The sequence below is a fragment of the Mus pahari genome, chromosome 5, assembly GCF_900095145.1.
Source record: "Mus pahari chromosome 5, PAHARI_EIJ_v1.1, whole genome shotgun sequence".
NCBI lineage: Eukaryota > Metazoa > Chordata > Mammalia > Rodentia > Muridae > Mus > Mus pahari.
The window spans coordinates 53,964,146-53,978,036 of record NC_034594.1 but is presented as its reverse complement, the minus strand read 5'-3'; the positions used below and the strand labels follow the sequence as shown (position 1 = coordinate 53,978,036).

At 56.1% G+C, this 13,891-nt stretch overlaps 3 protein-coding genes across 4 annotated transcripts in view; 1 reads left to right on the top strand and 2 right to left on the bottom strand.

The window, feature by feature from the left end:
• Positions 1–47: 47 nt before the first annotated feature.
• Tmem198 (transmembrane protein 198) lies at positions 48–6,221 on the bottom strand. Its single transcript, XM_021198488.1, has 5 exons — positions 5,861–6,221; positions 5,350–5,554; positions 2,591–3,166; positions 1,158–1,360; positions 48–888 (listed from the first exon to the last, which is right to left on the bottom strand). Exons 2-5 carry the CDS (start codon positions 5,513–5,515, stop codon positions 751–753), a joined length of 1,083 nt encoding a protein of 360 aa, XP_021054147.1. The 5' UTR covers positions 5,516–5,554; positions 5,861–6,221; the 3' UTR covers positions 48–750.
• A 60-nt stretch (positions 6,222–6,281) lies between these two features.
• On the top strand, positions 6,282–11,157 carry Chpf (chondroitin polymerizing factor). Of its 2 annotated transcripts, none has more exons than XM_021198492.2 (4): positions 6,282–6,963; positions 7,918–8,491; positions 8,994–9,173; positions 9,502–11,157. In XM_021198492.2, the coding sequence occupies exons 1-4, from the start codon at positions 6,650–6,652 to the stop codon at positions 10,756–10,758; spliced, it is 2,325 nt and encodes a 774-aa protein (XP_021054151.1). In that variant the 5' UTR covers positions 6,282–6,649; the 3' UTR covers positions 10,759–11,157. The 2 variants fall into 2 exon arrangements, with proteins under 2 accessions (XP_021054151.1, XP_029395005.1); XM_029539145.1 differs by lacking the exon at positions 6,282–6,963 and adding an exon at positions 7,314–7,470.
• A 625-nt stretch (positions 11,158–11,782) lies between these two features.
• Asic4 (acid sensing ion channel subunit family member 4) overlaps positions 11,783–13,891 on the bottom strand; it is a 22,799-nt gene continuing 20,690 nt past the window's right edge. The window contains 5 exon segments of the mRNA XM_021197902.2: positions 11,783–12,194; positions 12,317–12,421; positions 12,596–12,675; positions 12,754–12,845; positions 13,229–13,382. Coding sequence (XP_021053561.1) covers positions 12,081–12,194; positions 12,317–12,421; positions 12,596–12,675; positions 12,754–12,845; positions 13,229–13,382 — 545 coding nt within the window. The 3' untranslated portion in view covers positions 11,783–12,080.

Sequence of the window (13,891 nt, the reverse complement as noted above, 5' to 3'; positions counted from 1 at the left end):
GTTGATGGAAGTACGGGTTACTGAAGACTTCTGGCAGAGGCCGAGTAGTTTGGCACATTTATAAAAGGTGTAAAACAGGGCGGGAGGGGACAGAAGCATGAGGTGTCTAAGGTGACATAGCAGACACCCGACATGCACCGTGCATTTAAGCCCTTTTCCCTCCACCCTCCTCCCAAACCCACCCCAGGACAGCACCCCCTGACTCCCATCCTCTGCCACTGCTGAGGCTGGTGGCTTTGCAGAGGCCAGGGGACTAGGGTGAGGGGTGCTGTCATTACTTCCATGGACAGTGACAAGAACCCTTAGATGAATGATTGGAAGATAGAGCAATAGGGGAGGCAGGCAGGCCTCCCACACACAGACATGCAGGAGAGTGGCCCATGGGACCCCAGCAGCAGGACAGGAGGCGGGGCTGGCCCTGAAGAAGCCCTGCCAATCAAATCTAAGGCAAGGGTCCCAGTGTCCCCTCCAGGCCTACCCCTTCACGCACACGTATGGGCAACACACAACCCTGAGCACTTCCCAGCGGGGCTCACAACCCGAGTCCCTCGGGAGCTTGGACGGGAACTTCTCCCTCAGGCCAGGCCTACCTAGCCTGAGACACAGCCTCCCTTCTGGTGGCTGGCCAGCCCTCTCCAAGGAGGCGAGACAGCCAACGGCCATGGGGCCTTGCAGCCTCAGTCGTGGCCTGGCAGGAGTCTCGAAGCTGGCGGAGCTGGTGACTGCAGAGTCCAGGCGGTGGGAACGTGACTACACCCGTACAGGGGGTCCCGAGCAGGCTGTCAGTGGTCCCCGGGACCCATACTCATAGTCTGTGTCTGTAGGTGAGGCCATGAAGGAGCTCAGAGAGCTGCCAGTCTGCCGGTCCCGGAAGCTCTGGATGTAACTCTGTGAGGAAATAAGAACTGGTCTGAGTCCTGCCACAGACCCACCTCTCCCTAGACCACCCAGGCCCTAGGCCCCACCATGCACCGTATCCATTTGATGTCAGTACTTGGGACACCTGTCCCTACCTCCAAAGATGGGTCTGTCAGAGCCCAGGTATAGAGGTTCCGATGGGTGGACAAATACATCCAGTCCCGTAAGGAGACCCAGTCCTGCATGCTCAGTCTACACATTCCTCCCACCCCGGGGCTGGAGGGGTTCTGGGGCCTCACCGGGGAGAGGACATCGCCATTGAAGCGTTTGATGGGCACTGGCCTGCGTCTATAAGCAGGGTCAGGGGGACCAGGCCTTGGAGGTGCTCGAGGACCTCTGGGAGGGGCCCGAGGGGGTCTCTTCTTCCGCCGCTTCTCCTTGCGTTCTTCCTGCTGCCGGATCCGCATCAGCTGCACTCGCCTTCTCTGCCGGCTGATGACCACTGTGGAGGGATGGATGGGCACAGAAGAGACTCAGGTCCGCATAGTTCTTCATGGAGCCCTCTTCCTCTCTTCCCCTCAGAGGCTTTAGGCTTCCACAGTCCCTTGCCCACGACCATCACCCCCTTCCACCCTGTTACTTCCTTTCCTGATTTCCCACCTCCAAGATGGGACTTCCCACAGCTTTTCTATTCTTGCAGAGGCCTGTGTGCACAACATCGCCTCCCCAACTGTTGTTGCTGTTCCGGTCCTCCCCCCCTAGGCCAGACACCATCCCATCATCTTTTAACCAGACAGCTCCTTCTTCACTATGTCCTCTCTCCATCCACTTGTCTCCCTCTACTACAGCAGTTCTCAACCTGGAGGTCCCAACCCCTTTCAGGGTGGTGAACAACTGTTCACAGGGGTTGCCTAAGACCGCCAGAAAACACCAATATTTACATTATGATTCATAGCAGCAGCAAATTACAGTTGTGATGTAGCAATGAGAATAATCTACGCGTGGGGCTCACCACACCATGAGGAACAGTATTAAAGCGTCGCAGCATCAGGAAGGTTGAGAGCCACCGCTCTACTGCACTCTACATGCCCAGACATTAACCCATGTTCTTTCCTCTCCTACTCCAAGCCTTCCATGGGCATCGCACTGTCCTTGTAACAGATTCCAGCCTAGAGGGTCCATCTGGTCAGCAAATCTCATGAACTGCACCTGCGCCAAGCAGCCTTCCCTGACCACCCTAAGTACAGAGGGCTCCATAAAGTCACTGTTTCCCATCACCTTGTATCTTCCCATACCACTCTGCACAAGAGAATTTAATTTAGTTGTTTGTTCGTACATCCGTTATCTGTTTCTCGGCTACCTTGAACACACACCCTTCAGGAGAGCATGAACCTTCTCTGGAAGCCTTTGTTTATTTGCGGTCCTGTCTGTAGTCAAGCTCAGAGCCCAGCGCATGTTGGGCAAGCATGCTACCACTGAGCTACATACTCTGCTCTGCTTTTATTTCATCGTTGCTCTATTACCCCAGCACCTGGAATGGACTTGACCTAGAGCCGGTGCCCCACACATTCTTTTGGGATTGTTTCTTGGCCCTGTTCTCCTAGACCCTGATCAAGTCAACTCTCACCCATCGAGGCCCCGACTTTTCGTGTGTAGTTTCTGTCCCTTCTCACTAACCCCTCGATTTCACCACCCCTCCTTCCCATGCCCACCCTAGCCTGTGTCCTCTCACCTTCTGTGTGGGAGTCCCTCTCGGTTGTCACCCTCCACTGCACCAGGACGCCCATCAGGCTAAGTAGAGGCCAGAGTGCCAGCAGGGCCCAACTCCGCCAGCAGAGGGGAGGCACAGGTGCAGCCCGCAGTCGCTCCACCACGTAGCGCCCCAGCAGAAGCAGTTCAGCAAAATAGTCTGCGGCAGTGGCGATGAGGGCAGCGCCCGTCACGGCAGTGGCCAGGGTGGTGAGTGGTCGGGGCCAGCGCAGCGTGAGCAGGGCACAGAGCAGGCCGCCTCCCAGCAGCAGTCCCAGCGGGCCCCATACGGAGCCAGGCTGGTAATAGGGTGCAGAGCCTAGTAGGGCAGCAGCAGCGAGCAGCAGGCCGAGCAGCAGCCCCACCAGGAAGAGGCCCACACTGCGTACCAGCATGGCTACCAGCCCGCAGAGCAGCCCGATGCCCAGTGCGATGCCTGCGCTTGCCCCAGCACTCAGCTGCGTCTCCAGAACCCGCTCTCGGTAGCACAGCAGGAAGATGACCACTGAGCCAAACAGCAACCCAGTGAGGAAGAGAACTGCCTTGAAGCAGCGGTAACCTGGAGGGGAACAGGGCCAGGGAGGGGCCAAAATGAAGTTACCAGGTTAGAAGTCAGAGGGGTCGGGGGCATGGAGACACAAGGGCATCAGAGACATGGGTGTTAAAGGAAGAACGAGAGGTCATGAGGGCTCAAGGTGGGGCTATGGAGGTCAGGGGAGATCATGAAGATGTTTGCTGGGAATTGTTGGGAAGACATGTGATTATTAAAATCATGTTATGAGCCTTTGAAGGTCGAAGTTGAGAATCACTGGAGTTGAGTAAATCGGACAAGGGGGGATAGGGTCTTTAGGATCACAGGGTCCAGACAGATCATTGGAGTCCCAAAGGGATCAGCAATGGAGTCTCTGGGGCCCCTAAGGAGGACTATTCAGAGATGAAGAGTCTGGAAGTCAGAAAAAAAAAAAAAATATATATATATATATATATATATATATATATATATATATATATGAGATCACGTAGGTTTAGAAAGAATATCAGGGCTTCCCAGATAAAGTAGTGCTGGAAAGTTACGGAGGACAGAGCTTGGTTTAGGGAGATGAAATCTTTGCTGTTCAGGGGATTGGGCAAGAGTAGTGTCATTAAAATTATTAAAGACAAAGGGGAACACTGAAGCCAGAAAAATGGGAGCACTGGAGACCACCATGCAAAGGATCAATCTACTGACTAGAGTTACAGGGATCAAAGAGAACCAGAGGGAGAGTACTAGGAGCTATGCAGGGCTGCAGGAAACCCAAGAGGACTACATGGAGAACAGGGGGTTGAAGGGACTTGAGAGACATTAGTGGTGCTTGAAAGAGGAACGGGGTTGGGGTGGATCATGAACAATTGGGAAGGTGGAAGAAAGAGTTAGGAGTCAAGGAGGGGTTGATAAAGAGAAAAGGAGATTTGGTTCCAAGAATGGGGGTATCAGACTCCAGAAGGTTCTGAAGTCAGAGAGGAGCAGAGTTTAGAAAGAGGCTCTAAATCCCTTGGTGGGGGCATCCAAGATGGGTAGGATAATACTGGAGCTGAGGGCAAGGAATGAGGCTATCCAGCACACCATGCAGAGGGAGGAGGTACCCGGAGCACAGGGGGTGGGATCTTTGGAGACCCAATACATATCCTAGATCCTTGTGGGGAACATTTCCCCTGCCCACTCTGCAAAATGTAAAAGAAAGACGATCTGATCCTATATTCCATACCCTATATTCCCAACTATTCTAACACACTTCTGGCAAACCACCCCAGCCTTTCTCTCCAAACTGGGTCTGATACATTTAATCTTGAAGGCTGCCTTTGGGTCTCTACTCACAGAAAACACTCTCTACTATGAAGTTCTGTAACTTCCTGGAGAACCCTCTGGGCGTTTGTTTACTCAAAGCTGACACTAGCCCATAGGTTACCTTTGTGGAAATGAGAAAAAGGCATACTGCTTTGTAGAGAAGCCAGCCTTGGGCCAAGACCTTGAGAGTTTTTCAAATGGACCCCCACACACCTGTTCAACTGAACGGCAGTTAGTGCTCACCCACCCAACCTCGATGAACTATGTAATCCATGCTGGCCTTGGGCTTCCGTTCCCTTGCTTCGGCTTCCTGGATGTTGGGATTACAGGCATACCACGCCCTCCCCCATACAACTCTTCACAGTAACCATTCTTATGGGAATCTGCCTTGTAGGCGATCTCCATGTGTATGACTACCATCCAGCCCACTCTGGTATGTATCACAAGTGTGAATATTCCAGGTCGCCCCCACCATGCATATGCCCTGTGGTAAGGGACCGTGTTTAATCACCATGCTAAGAGTTTTTATTATTTTTCTTTTAGTCTGCTTATCCTAGTGATCCAAACATATCTTCGCTACGATAGCCATTATTCTTTGAGTACCGACTAATTCTTGTCTATATGAGACAAACACTGTTGTCTTTGTCCAGGTGAAAAAGCTGAGACCCAGGTTAACATGCCCATTACATCACAGTGACTAACATACAGAACCCGGTTCAAACTCAAAGAGCCTAATTCAAAACCTGCTCTCTGTAGGATCTAGAGTCAATGATCTACAAATATATTTGAGATCAGCAAGAGAATGATATCGCCATGGGGAGTGGGGTGGGGGGTGGGATGGGCTGGATGGAAATGATTTCGGAGACACCAGAAAAAGGAACCTTAGGGAAATAGTAGAGGGACGAGGGGGATCTCACCAAAGAAGCAGTAGACGATTCCAAACAAACAGCACATGATGCAGACGAGGGCCGGCAGTGCCTGATACCTGCGCTCCAGAGGCTGTTCACAAGGTGCACCCCAGAAGGTATCATCCGGTTCCGGGGGCAGCAGCTGAAACCGCAGAGTTTCCATAGTACCCGGCATAGCGCCGGGAATGGAAGGGGGTCACCCTCCCAGGACAACCTGACAGGGAGGAAATTGGGGTCAAGAGTCAGTCGTGGGTCTCCACTACAATAACAGTGCGAGTGAGGGAATTCAGCAAGGGCACAGTGGACAAAGGAATGGTGCCCACATCAGGCAGCTCTAGAAGCATCTCTGGAACGGGGAGCAGAGACAAAGGGAAACAAGTGCCTGGCTAGAGGCGGCTGTGGTGGACTTAAAAGAGGGACTAGATGGGGCTAGACGAGGAGAGGGAGGGTGCTGCTGGCAAAAAGAGGCAGCCTGAGCACCATCTGTGGGAGGCTCAATTTGGAATTGTCCAAGATCTACCTGGGCTGGAGGTGGCCCGAGCTTCCGAGCAAAGGAGGGTGTGCAGGGGCCGGAGGAGCCGGGGTTGTAGGACACCAGAGGCTCTGACTGTCTGGGGTCCGGGCAAAGTCTGCCGTGCGAAGGGGGCTTCTGGGCCGGAGAGACGGGTCTCTGTGCGACGGCGTCGTCGCCCCACCTCCGACACCGGCTGGCACTGCAGCCCCACAGCCCGTGGACTCGGGCCCGACTCGGGGAAGGGAAAGGAGCAGGAGCTCGGGCTGTCCCGGAGCCGCGGCCCCATGCCCTGAGCCCGCCGGCGGCCTTTGGTGCTGATGGACAGCTCCGGCCGCTGCTCCTGACGTCACTCAGGGTGCACCATCCTGGCAGGGGCGGGCTGCTTCTGACGTCATCCGGGACGCACCAACCACGCAGGGGGGAGACAGGGGACTCCGCCCCCGGCGTCTGCCTCTCCGGCGCTGAGGAGGGGGCACTTCCGGGGGTCCATCCCCTTTAACCTCCTCCCCCTCGTCCCTCTCCGCTCGCTGACGGCTAGACCCCACCTCGGGGGCGGGGCGCTGTCGGTGACACGTCGGACAGCGGCCGCCTGGGAGGCCCGGGCGCGCAGTGCTGCTCTCGGGGCGGCCGACCCGCCCGGGGGTTCCGGGCTTGAGCTCCCAGCTCTGCTCGGCGGGGAGGGAGCGGGCCCGCCTGCTGGGTCCCGGGCTCTCCGGATCCGCCCCCCTCTCCGGTCCCGCCCCCTCGGAGCCGCCTCGGGCTGCGCGGGGGCCGGGGACCCGCTGTCGGGACGCCATGCGGGCGTCGCTGCTGCTGTCCGTGCTGCGGCCCGCGGGGCCCGTGGCCGTGGGCATCTCTCTGGGCTTCACCCTGAGCCTGCTCAGCGTCACCTGGGTGGAGGAGCCTTGCGGACCCGGGCCGCCCCAACCCGGAGACTCGGAGCTGCCGCCGCGCGGCAACACCAACGCGGCGCGCCGGCCCAACTCGGTGCAGCCTGGATCCGAGCGCGAGAGGCCCGGGGCTGGCGCAGGCACCGGTGAGAGCTGGGAGCCTCGTGTCTTGCCCTACCATCCCGCGCAGCCAGGCCAGGCCACCAAGAAGGCCGTCAGGTACTGATCCGCTCCGTCCGCCCTACCCCCCCAGGCACCAGCCAGGATGCGCGCGCTAGGGAGGCCGCCAGAGGCCGGGTCAGGCTCCGGAAGGAAGGGGCCGGCCGGCCAGGAAGTCCTTGGGCCTCGATTACTTCCTATGACCCTGCTTACAGGGAGACAGAGGGCCAGTTTGAAGTTTTTTCTGGATCCCGTCCGGATCTGAGCTGAGCTAAACCAACTCCACCTAATAATACTCCAAAGACCCTCTTAGCCCCCCACTGGTCTGTTTAGGATTAGAAAAATGAGTGTTAAGGAGGATAAGTGTACAAAGAGGGGGAAAGAAAAAGGAGGGAACTGGAATTTACCTGTATTTCATTCCTAGATGGGTTTCAAGGGCCACCTTGGGATGAGATGGGAGAGGGAGGAGTGTACTCATCACATTGATGTCTCTGCCCACGAATTGAAGTAATTTCTTCTAAATAACAGTGAATTCCAGTTGTACAACTTACCTTCTACCTTAGGAAGGTGAGTCACTGTCTTAGTTTGCCCCTCTCCAAAAGACATTCTCTATACCACTATACCGTATGCTTCCTCACATCATTTTATAGGACATATTTGGGGGGGCGGGGCTGACAGCATATTCATGTAGCAGGAAGCATATGCACAGTGTGCCAAGCATGTTATTGTTTAAATGCAATCTGTCCCATTTTACAGATGGCACCGATTAAGTAACATGCTCAGGGACACAGCCACTAGGTTGTGAAATCTGGAAGTAGATCTAATGTATCTCTTACCTGCATCGCCTTGGAAGTGCTGTCTCCTAAACACAACATTTTCTGTAAGACCAGTATATCACTTGAATCATGTCTCGTGGGAGAGACATTCTTATCCTCCTGTTCGTGGGTGCCAAACAGGTCCAGAGGAGAACTAACAAGTGAAGCTGTGTGCTATCTTGTTCCTGTCTTTCCCTAGAACTCGGTATATCAGCACGGAGCTGGGCATCCGGCAGAAACTTCTGGTGGCAGTGCTGACCTCACAAGCCACGTTGCCTACACTGGGTGTGGCTGTAAACCGAACTCTGGGACACCGACTGGAGCATGTAGTGTTCCTGACTGGTGCGAGGGGCCGCAGGACACCTTCAGGCATGACGGTAGTGGCACTGGGCGAGGAGAGGCCCATCGGACACCTGCACCTGGCGCTGCGCCACCTGCTGGAGCAACACGGCGATGACTTTGACTGGTTTTTCCTAGTGCCTGATGCCACCTACACTGAGGCGCATGGACTGGACCGCCTCGCTGGCCACCTCAGCCTTGCTTCGGCAACCCATCTCTATCTTGGCCGGCCGCAGGACTTCATCGGTGGAGAGACTACCCCAGGCCGCTACTGCCACGGGGGCTTTGGAGTGTTGCTCTCTCGCACACTACTACAGCAACTGCGCCCCCACCTGGAAAGCTGCCGCAACGACATCGTCAGTGCTCGCCCGGACGAGTGGTTGGGCCGGTGTATCCTTGATGCTACAGGCATGGGCTGTACTGGTGACCATGAGGTAGGAAGATGAGCCTCCCAATTAGTGTCTCCTCTCAGAGCTTGCTTATTTCCCCAGGAGAGGTATGGGTTAGTGTAGATAGAGGTTGGGGTTTTCTCTGTTAATCTATCTTTTATTTTTTTAAATCCCAGTGGCTCTAGGTAAATTACTAGATCTGAGTTTCAGCAGCTTCATGCATGCTAATGGAAACAGTTATTAGGCAGGGCTGTATAAGGATTAGGGAAAAGTAAGAGATCCTTGCACATAATATATATTCAGTGTCAGCTATTTTATTTAGCTCTCTGGACACCTCTGAGGCAGCTTTCACAGATGAGCCCACAGAGACCTGACCAGGCTTGTACAACGTCAGCTGGTCAAGTAGACTTCAAGTCCACAGAACTCTGACTTCCCAAGTCCATAACTGGTCATAGGGTTTGAAGATGAGACACTAGCTAAGAGACGGAGGCAGGTCAGTCAGCTCTGTCATTGTTCCCATTCCGAATGCTTCCCTTCCTCTCCCCAGAAAATGCACTATAACTATCTGGAACTAAGCCCCGGGGAGCCCGTGCAGGAGGGGGACCCTCGTTTCCGCAGCGCCTTGACAGCCCATCCTGTGCGTGACCCTGTGCACATGTACCAGCTGCACAAAGCTTTTGCCCGAGCTGAGCTGGACCGCACGTACCAGGAGATTCGTGAATTGCAGGTACAGCCTGGGCTTAAGGGTAGGGGAGTCAAGGGATTAAGGGGAGCAGGTCCTGAGAGACCTCAGGAATAAAAACTCAGTGATAAAGTCGCAGAGCAAACCAACTGCCAGGGCTTTGACCTTTGTGGAACCTCCAGGAACCCCCCCCCCCTTATAACTTTTACACTGTCTTAATCGGTGGAGAAACTGTGGGGCTCTTGGGTTTACGGGGCAGAGGTTTACGGTAAGCTGCAGGTCCTCTGAGTATTACCGACTGCCCACAGAGTCTCTAGATGTATACTGGCTCTGTGACCCTGTGCTTTGCTCATGGCCTGTTTTTCCGGCCCAGTGGGAGATCCAGAATACCAGCCGACTGGCTGCTGATGGGGAGAGAGCCTCCGCCTGGCCAGTGGGCATCCCAGCACCGTCTCGCCCTGCCTCACGCTTTGAGGTTTTGCGCTGGGACTACTTCACGGAACAGTACGCGTTCTCCTGCGCCGATGGCTCGCCCCGCTGCCCACTGCGTGGGGCTGACCAGGCTGATGTGGCTGATGTCCTGGGGACAGCCTTAGAGGAGCTCAACCGCCGTTACCAGCCAGCGCTGCGGCTCCAGAAGCAACAGCTGGTAAATGGATACCGGCGTTTTGATCCAGCCCGAGGCATGGAGTACACACTAGACCTGCAGCTGGAAGCGCTGACGCCCCAGGGTGGCCGCTGGCCCCTCACACGCAGGGTGCAGCTCCTTCGGCCCTTGAGCCGAGTGGAGATCTTGCCTGTGCCCTATGTCACTGAGGCTTCTCGGCTTACTGTGCTACTGCCGCTGGCTGCAGCAGAACGCGACCTGGCTTCTGGCTTTTTAGAAGCCTTTGCCACTGCAGCCCTGGAACCTGGTGATGCAGCAGCCCTGACCCTGCTGCTGCTGTATGAGCCTCGCCAGGCCCAGCGGGCAGCCCACGCAGACATCTTCGCACCCGTCAAGGCCCACGTGGCAGAGCTAGAGCGGCGTTTCCCTGGTGCCCGGGTGCCCTGGCTCAGTGTGCAGACAGCCGCGCCCTCTCCACTGCGTCTCATGGATCTACTGTCCAAGAAGCACCCACTGGACACCCTGTTCCTGCTGGCCGGGCCAGACACGGTACTCACACCCGACTTCCTGAACCGCTGCCGCATGCACGCCATCTCTGGCTGGCAGGCCTTCTTTCCCATGCACTTCCAGGCCTTCCACCCTGCTGTGGCTCCACCTCAGGGCCCTGGGCCACCAGAACTGGGCCGTGACACCGGCCACTTTGACCGTCAGGCTGCCAGTGAGGCGTGCTTCTACAACTCTGACTATGTGGCGGCCCGTGGCCGACTGGTGGCGGCCTCGGAGCAGGAGGAGGAGCTGCTGGAGAGCCTGGATGTGTACGAGCTGTTTCTGCGCTTCTCCAACTTGCATGTGCTAAGGGCCGTGGAGCCAGCCTTGCTGCAGCGCTACCGGGCCCAGCCGTGTAGCGCACGGCTCAGCGAGGACCTTTACCACCGCTGTCGCCAGAGCGTGCTTGAGGGCCTCGGCTCCCGCACCCAGCTTGCCATGCTGCTGTTTGAGCAGGAACAGGGGAACAGCACCTAAGCCCCTGCGCCTGTCCCTGCTCTTCCCCGGTAACCTGGAGCCACGTGCCAGCCTCGCTGGACAGGGCTGGCTGTAGCCTCAGACCCTAGGGCAGCCCACTGGTCCCTTGTCTCGCTTTGTTGGACCCATGGGCTCCGGACAAGCCCTGAGACAGGTGCTCTAGAGCCATCCTTTCTTGTCCAGTCTCCCTGCCCCCTTGACGCTGCTGATTCAGGCTGTGGCCTCTGTTTATGCCTGACGCCAGCCTTGCCACCTGGGCTCCTGTCCTGGGAGCTGGGCTGTAGATGAATTGTTGGAGGTGAAGCTGAGAAAGGAGGGGTACAGTATCTACTGTCTTCTCCCTTCTGGATCCATGATGAAGCTCTGGCTTTAATAAACTGGTTAAGTGTGGACTAATGAGTGGAGACTGGTAATTCAGTGTTGGCAAGGTCGGCATGGGAGGACCGACCCCTAAGGAAGGAGGAGCCCTGGGTCTGTGGGAGCCTTCTTTTCCTGTTACAGGGATCCAGGGATCAACCCATATAGATGCCCAGCCGCCTGCAAGTTCATGTGGATTTCTCTCTCTCTCTCTCTCTCTCTCTCTCTCTTTCTGTCACACACACACACAGAAACAGACACAGAATTCTTTGTGTCTCTTTATTCCCAATTTCACCAGCACTTTATAAAACCAGTCTCTAGGGAACAGGCCTGAGAAGGCCGCTCCCCCTCCCCCTATGCTCAGCCAAGGTCTGAAAGGTCTTTCCACCCACTCCCCATGAAGGGAACTTGTGGTGGGGCTGATACAGGGGGAACTGGGAGCTGGGCCAGGCCTGCTGGGCCGCCCACTCCCCCTGCCAAGAGGGAGCTGGGCCTGGAAAGAGGGAAAGAGAACCAGCCCAGTGTGCCTGGGTCCTAAGGAGTTCCCTTCTGCCATTAGGGCTGGGACCCTGACTGTCCTGTGTCACCCTCCCCTGCAGCCCCACCCTTCTATGTCTGTGTCCCACCCCCACCCAGTCCCTAACTATATACAAATGTACAGAGGGGCTCTGCCAGGGTTCCACCTTCCCCTCTCTTCCTCCCTCCCCTCCTCAGGGACCTCTAGTCTGGTCATGCCCTTCCTGGACACCTGCCTGCCTGGGAGCAGGGAGTGTACACAAGAAGGACCCTTGTGCAAGGCAGCTGAGCCTGGGTCAGGGAGAGCAGGACCCTAGTCCTAGCCTCTCAGTGAGCACCGCCCCTTCCCTTAGCCCTGGGCTGCCCCAGACCTTCTGTCCCAGGAATAGGAGATGTGTGGGGTCTGCGTAGAGTCCCAGTTTCATGGGTACTTTCCCCACAGCACCATCCTAACAAGCAAAGTCTTCAAAGAGGCTTCCTGGGGGGCCGTGAGGGTGGTGATGGTTGGGAAGCAGGCTGCTGGCCCCCCCACCCTCAGCATGGCCCCGGCTTGGACAGGGACTCTGTAAAATGAAAAGGTGACAGATGGGACAATGGTCAAGCCTCAATAGTACCTTTTGGGAACTTTCAGGAAGTGGCTATGGGGAAAGGGTGATCTTCCAGGTTGGGGGGAGAGGCCACCCACCTGTTCCTTCAGCTCCTGCAGCCCCAAAGTGGAGATGCCCCCGGTGGATGTCCGCAGTGGGGTCTTGGGCCGTCTCCACACCCTCTTGAGCCGATCCCAGGAGACCTTGCAGGTCAAGGTGGGGGGTTGAAGAGGCCTCAGTTATAGGACTTGGTGGCACCAAGTAGGGCTCCTCATTCCTCAATCCAGCCTCTTCAGACCCAGGCCCTTAGGCACTTCTAGAACCCCGAGTCCACTGCCCACCCAAGGGCCTGTACCACTCTCTCTGCCTTTCCTTACCTCATAGATGTAGTCAAGGATCTCCAGCAAGGTGAGGATGCTAGCCCCAATAAACAAGCCCATCTGTCCCCCAAGGTCCCCTGAGGAGAAAGAGGGAAGGGTCAGTAGGAACAAGCTGGGCTGATCCACACACATGTGGGGCCAGGGTCAGGGCTTACCCAGTAGGGCTGACAAGCCATAGGCAGCTCGCTGTTCCATGGCTTCAGAAGTTAGAGCTTCAAAAAAGACATCCAGGACCAAGAAGTTCTCCCTGGGAGACATGAAAGACACCTGTGTGAAGCTGCTGGCCTGCTTGAGGCAGATGGCAAGGCCATCCCTAGGCGAGCTATCGTCATCCCCTGTGTGCTGTGAAGCTGGCAACCTCAGGCTCCCAAAGGGAGCTGCTAGGTCCAGCTGGGCTAGCTTGGTGGTTTTGTTAAGTAGTGTCATATAAGTGGGGTCTGTGCAGTGGCAGGGATACATGGAGCTGTGGCCACTCAGACTTGGACTGGGAAGGGCTTTTCTGGATGAAACTTAGAAAGATTATGAATGGCACTCCAATATACACAGAGAGGCCAGCTCCTTCCCGCCTCTTCTGTGCCCAGGCCTGCCGAAGGGCTCTCTCCACAAAGCCTGTCTGCGGGCATGGCTTACCTTATGTAGGTCTCATTGCGGTTGTACTTCCTCGCCAGGTACCTGGCTGAGCCCCTGTTGGGGATCTTGACCATGGAGATCTCTTTGCCGTAACGAGTCAGGTTGCAGGGTGTAGGGCAGAAGCATGGGCCCTCAGAGCCCCCACCAAGGGAGTCTGCAACGCAAAGGCACCAGTTGCAGCAGGGAGAATCGCCCACGGGCAGTGACTATGGGGACAGGCACAGAGGCTATCCTGAGTTGTCCATTCAGAAGGCCAGGTCTGTACCCTTCTAGAGCATGCTGACTGGGGTCCCCCTCAGACCAACTTTAAATGACCTATGACAACTGCATGTGCACCTGCACGTCTCTCCCTCTGTCCCCAGATTCCTGGGACAAGGAGGTCCCATGGCTCAGAAGGAAGAATTAGTCAACATGGGATCTCAGACACACAAGCAAGGAATTAGGCTGGGAGGGAGGATGGGTGGATGGATGGATGGATGGGTGAATGGATGGGTGGATGGATGGATGGATGGATGGATGGATGGATGGATGGGTGAATGGATGGGTGGATGGATGGGTGGGTGAATGGATGGGTGGGTGGATGGATGGATGGATGGGTGAATGGATGGGTGGATGGATGGATGGATGGATGGATGGGTGAATGGATGGGTGGATGGATGGATG

Bases quoted from the DNA above. Each gene is read 5' to 3' on its own strand.
- Tmem198 (XM_021198488.1), bottom strand. From the start codon at position 5,515: ATGCCGGGTACTATGGAAACTCTGCGGTTTCAGCTGCTGCCCCCGGAA. The intron at 1,361-2,590 runs GTGAGAGGACAC...ATCCCTCCACAG, and splicing joins GAGGGACTCCCACACAGAAG to TGGTCATCAGCCGGCAGAGA. The intron at 889-1,157 runs GTGAGGCCCCAG...ATTTCCTCACAG, and splicing joins ATGGCGATGTCCTCTCCCCG to AGTTACATCCAGAGCTTCCG.
- Chpf (XM_021198492.2), top strand. From the start codon at position 6,650: ATGCGGGCGTCGCTGCTGCTGTCCGTGCTGCGGCCCGCGGGGCCCGTG. The intron at 8,492-8,993 runs GTAGGAAGATGA...TCCTCTCCCCAG, and splicing joins GCTGTACTGGTGACCATGAG to AAAATGCACTATAACTATCT. The intron at 9,174-9,501 runs GTACAGCCTGGG...TTTCCGGCCCAG, and splicing joins AGGAGATTCGTGAATTGCAG to TGGGAGATCCAGAATACCAG.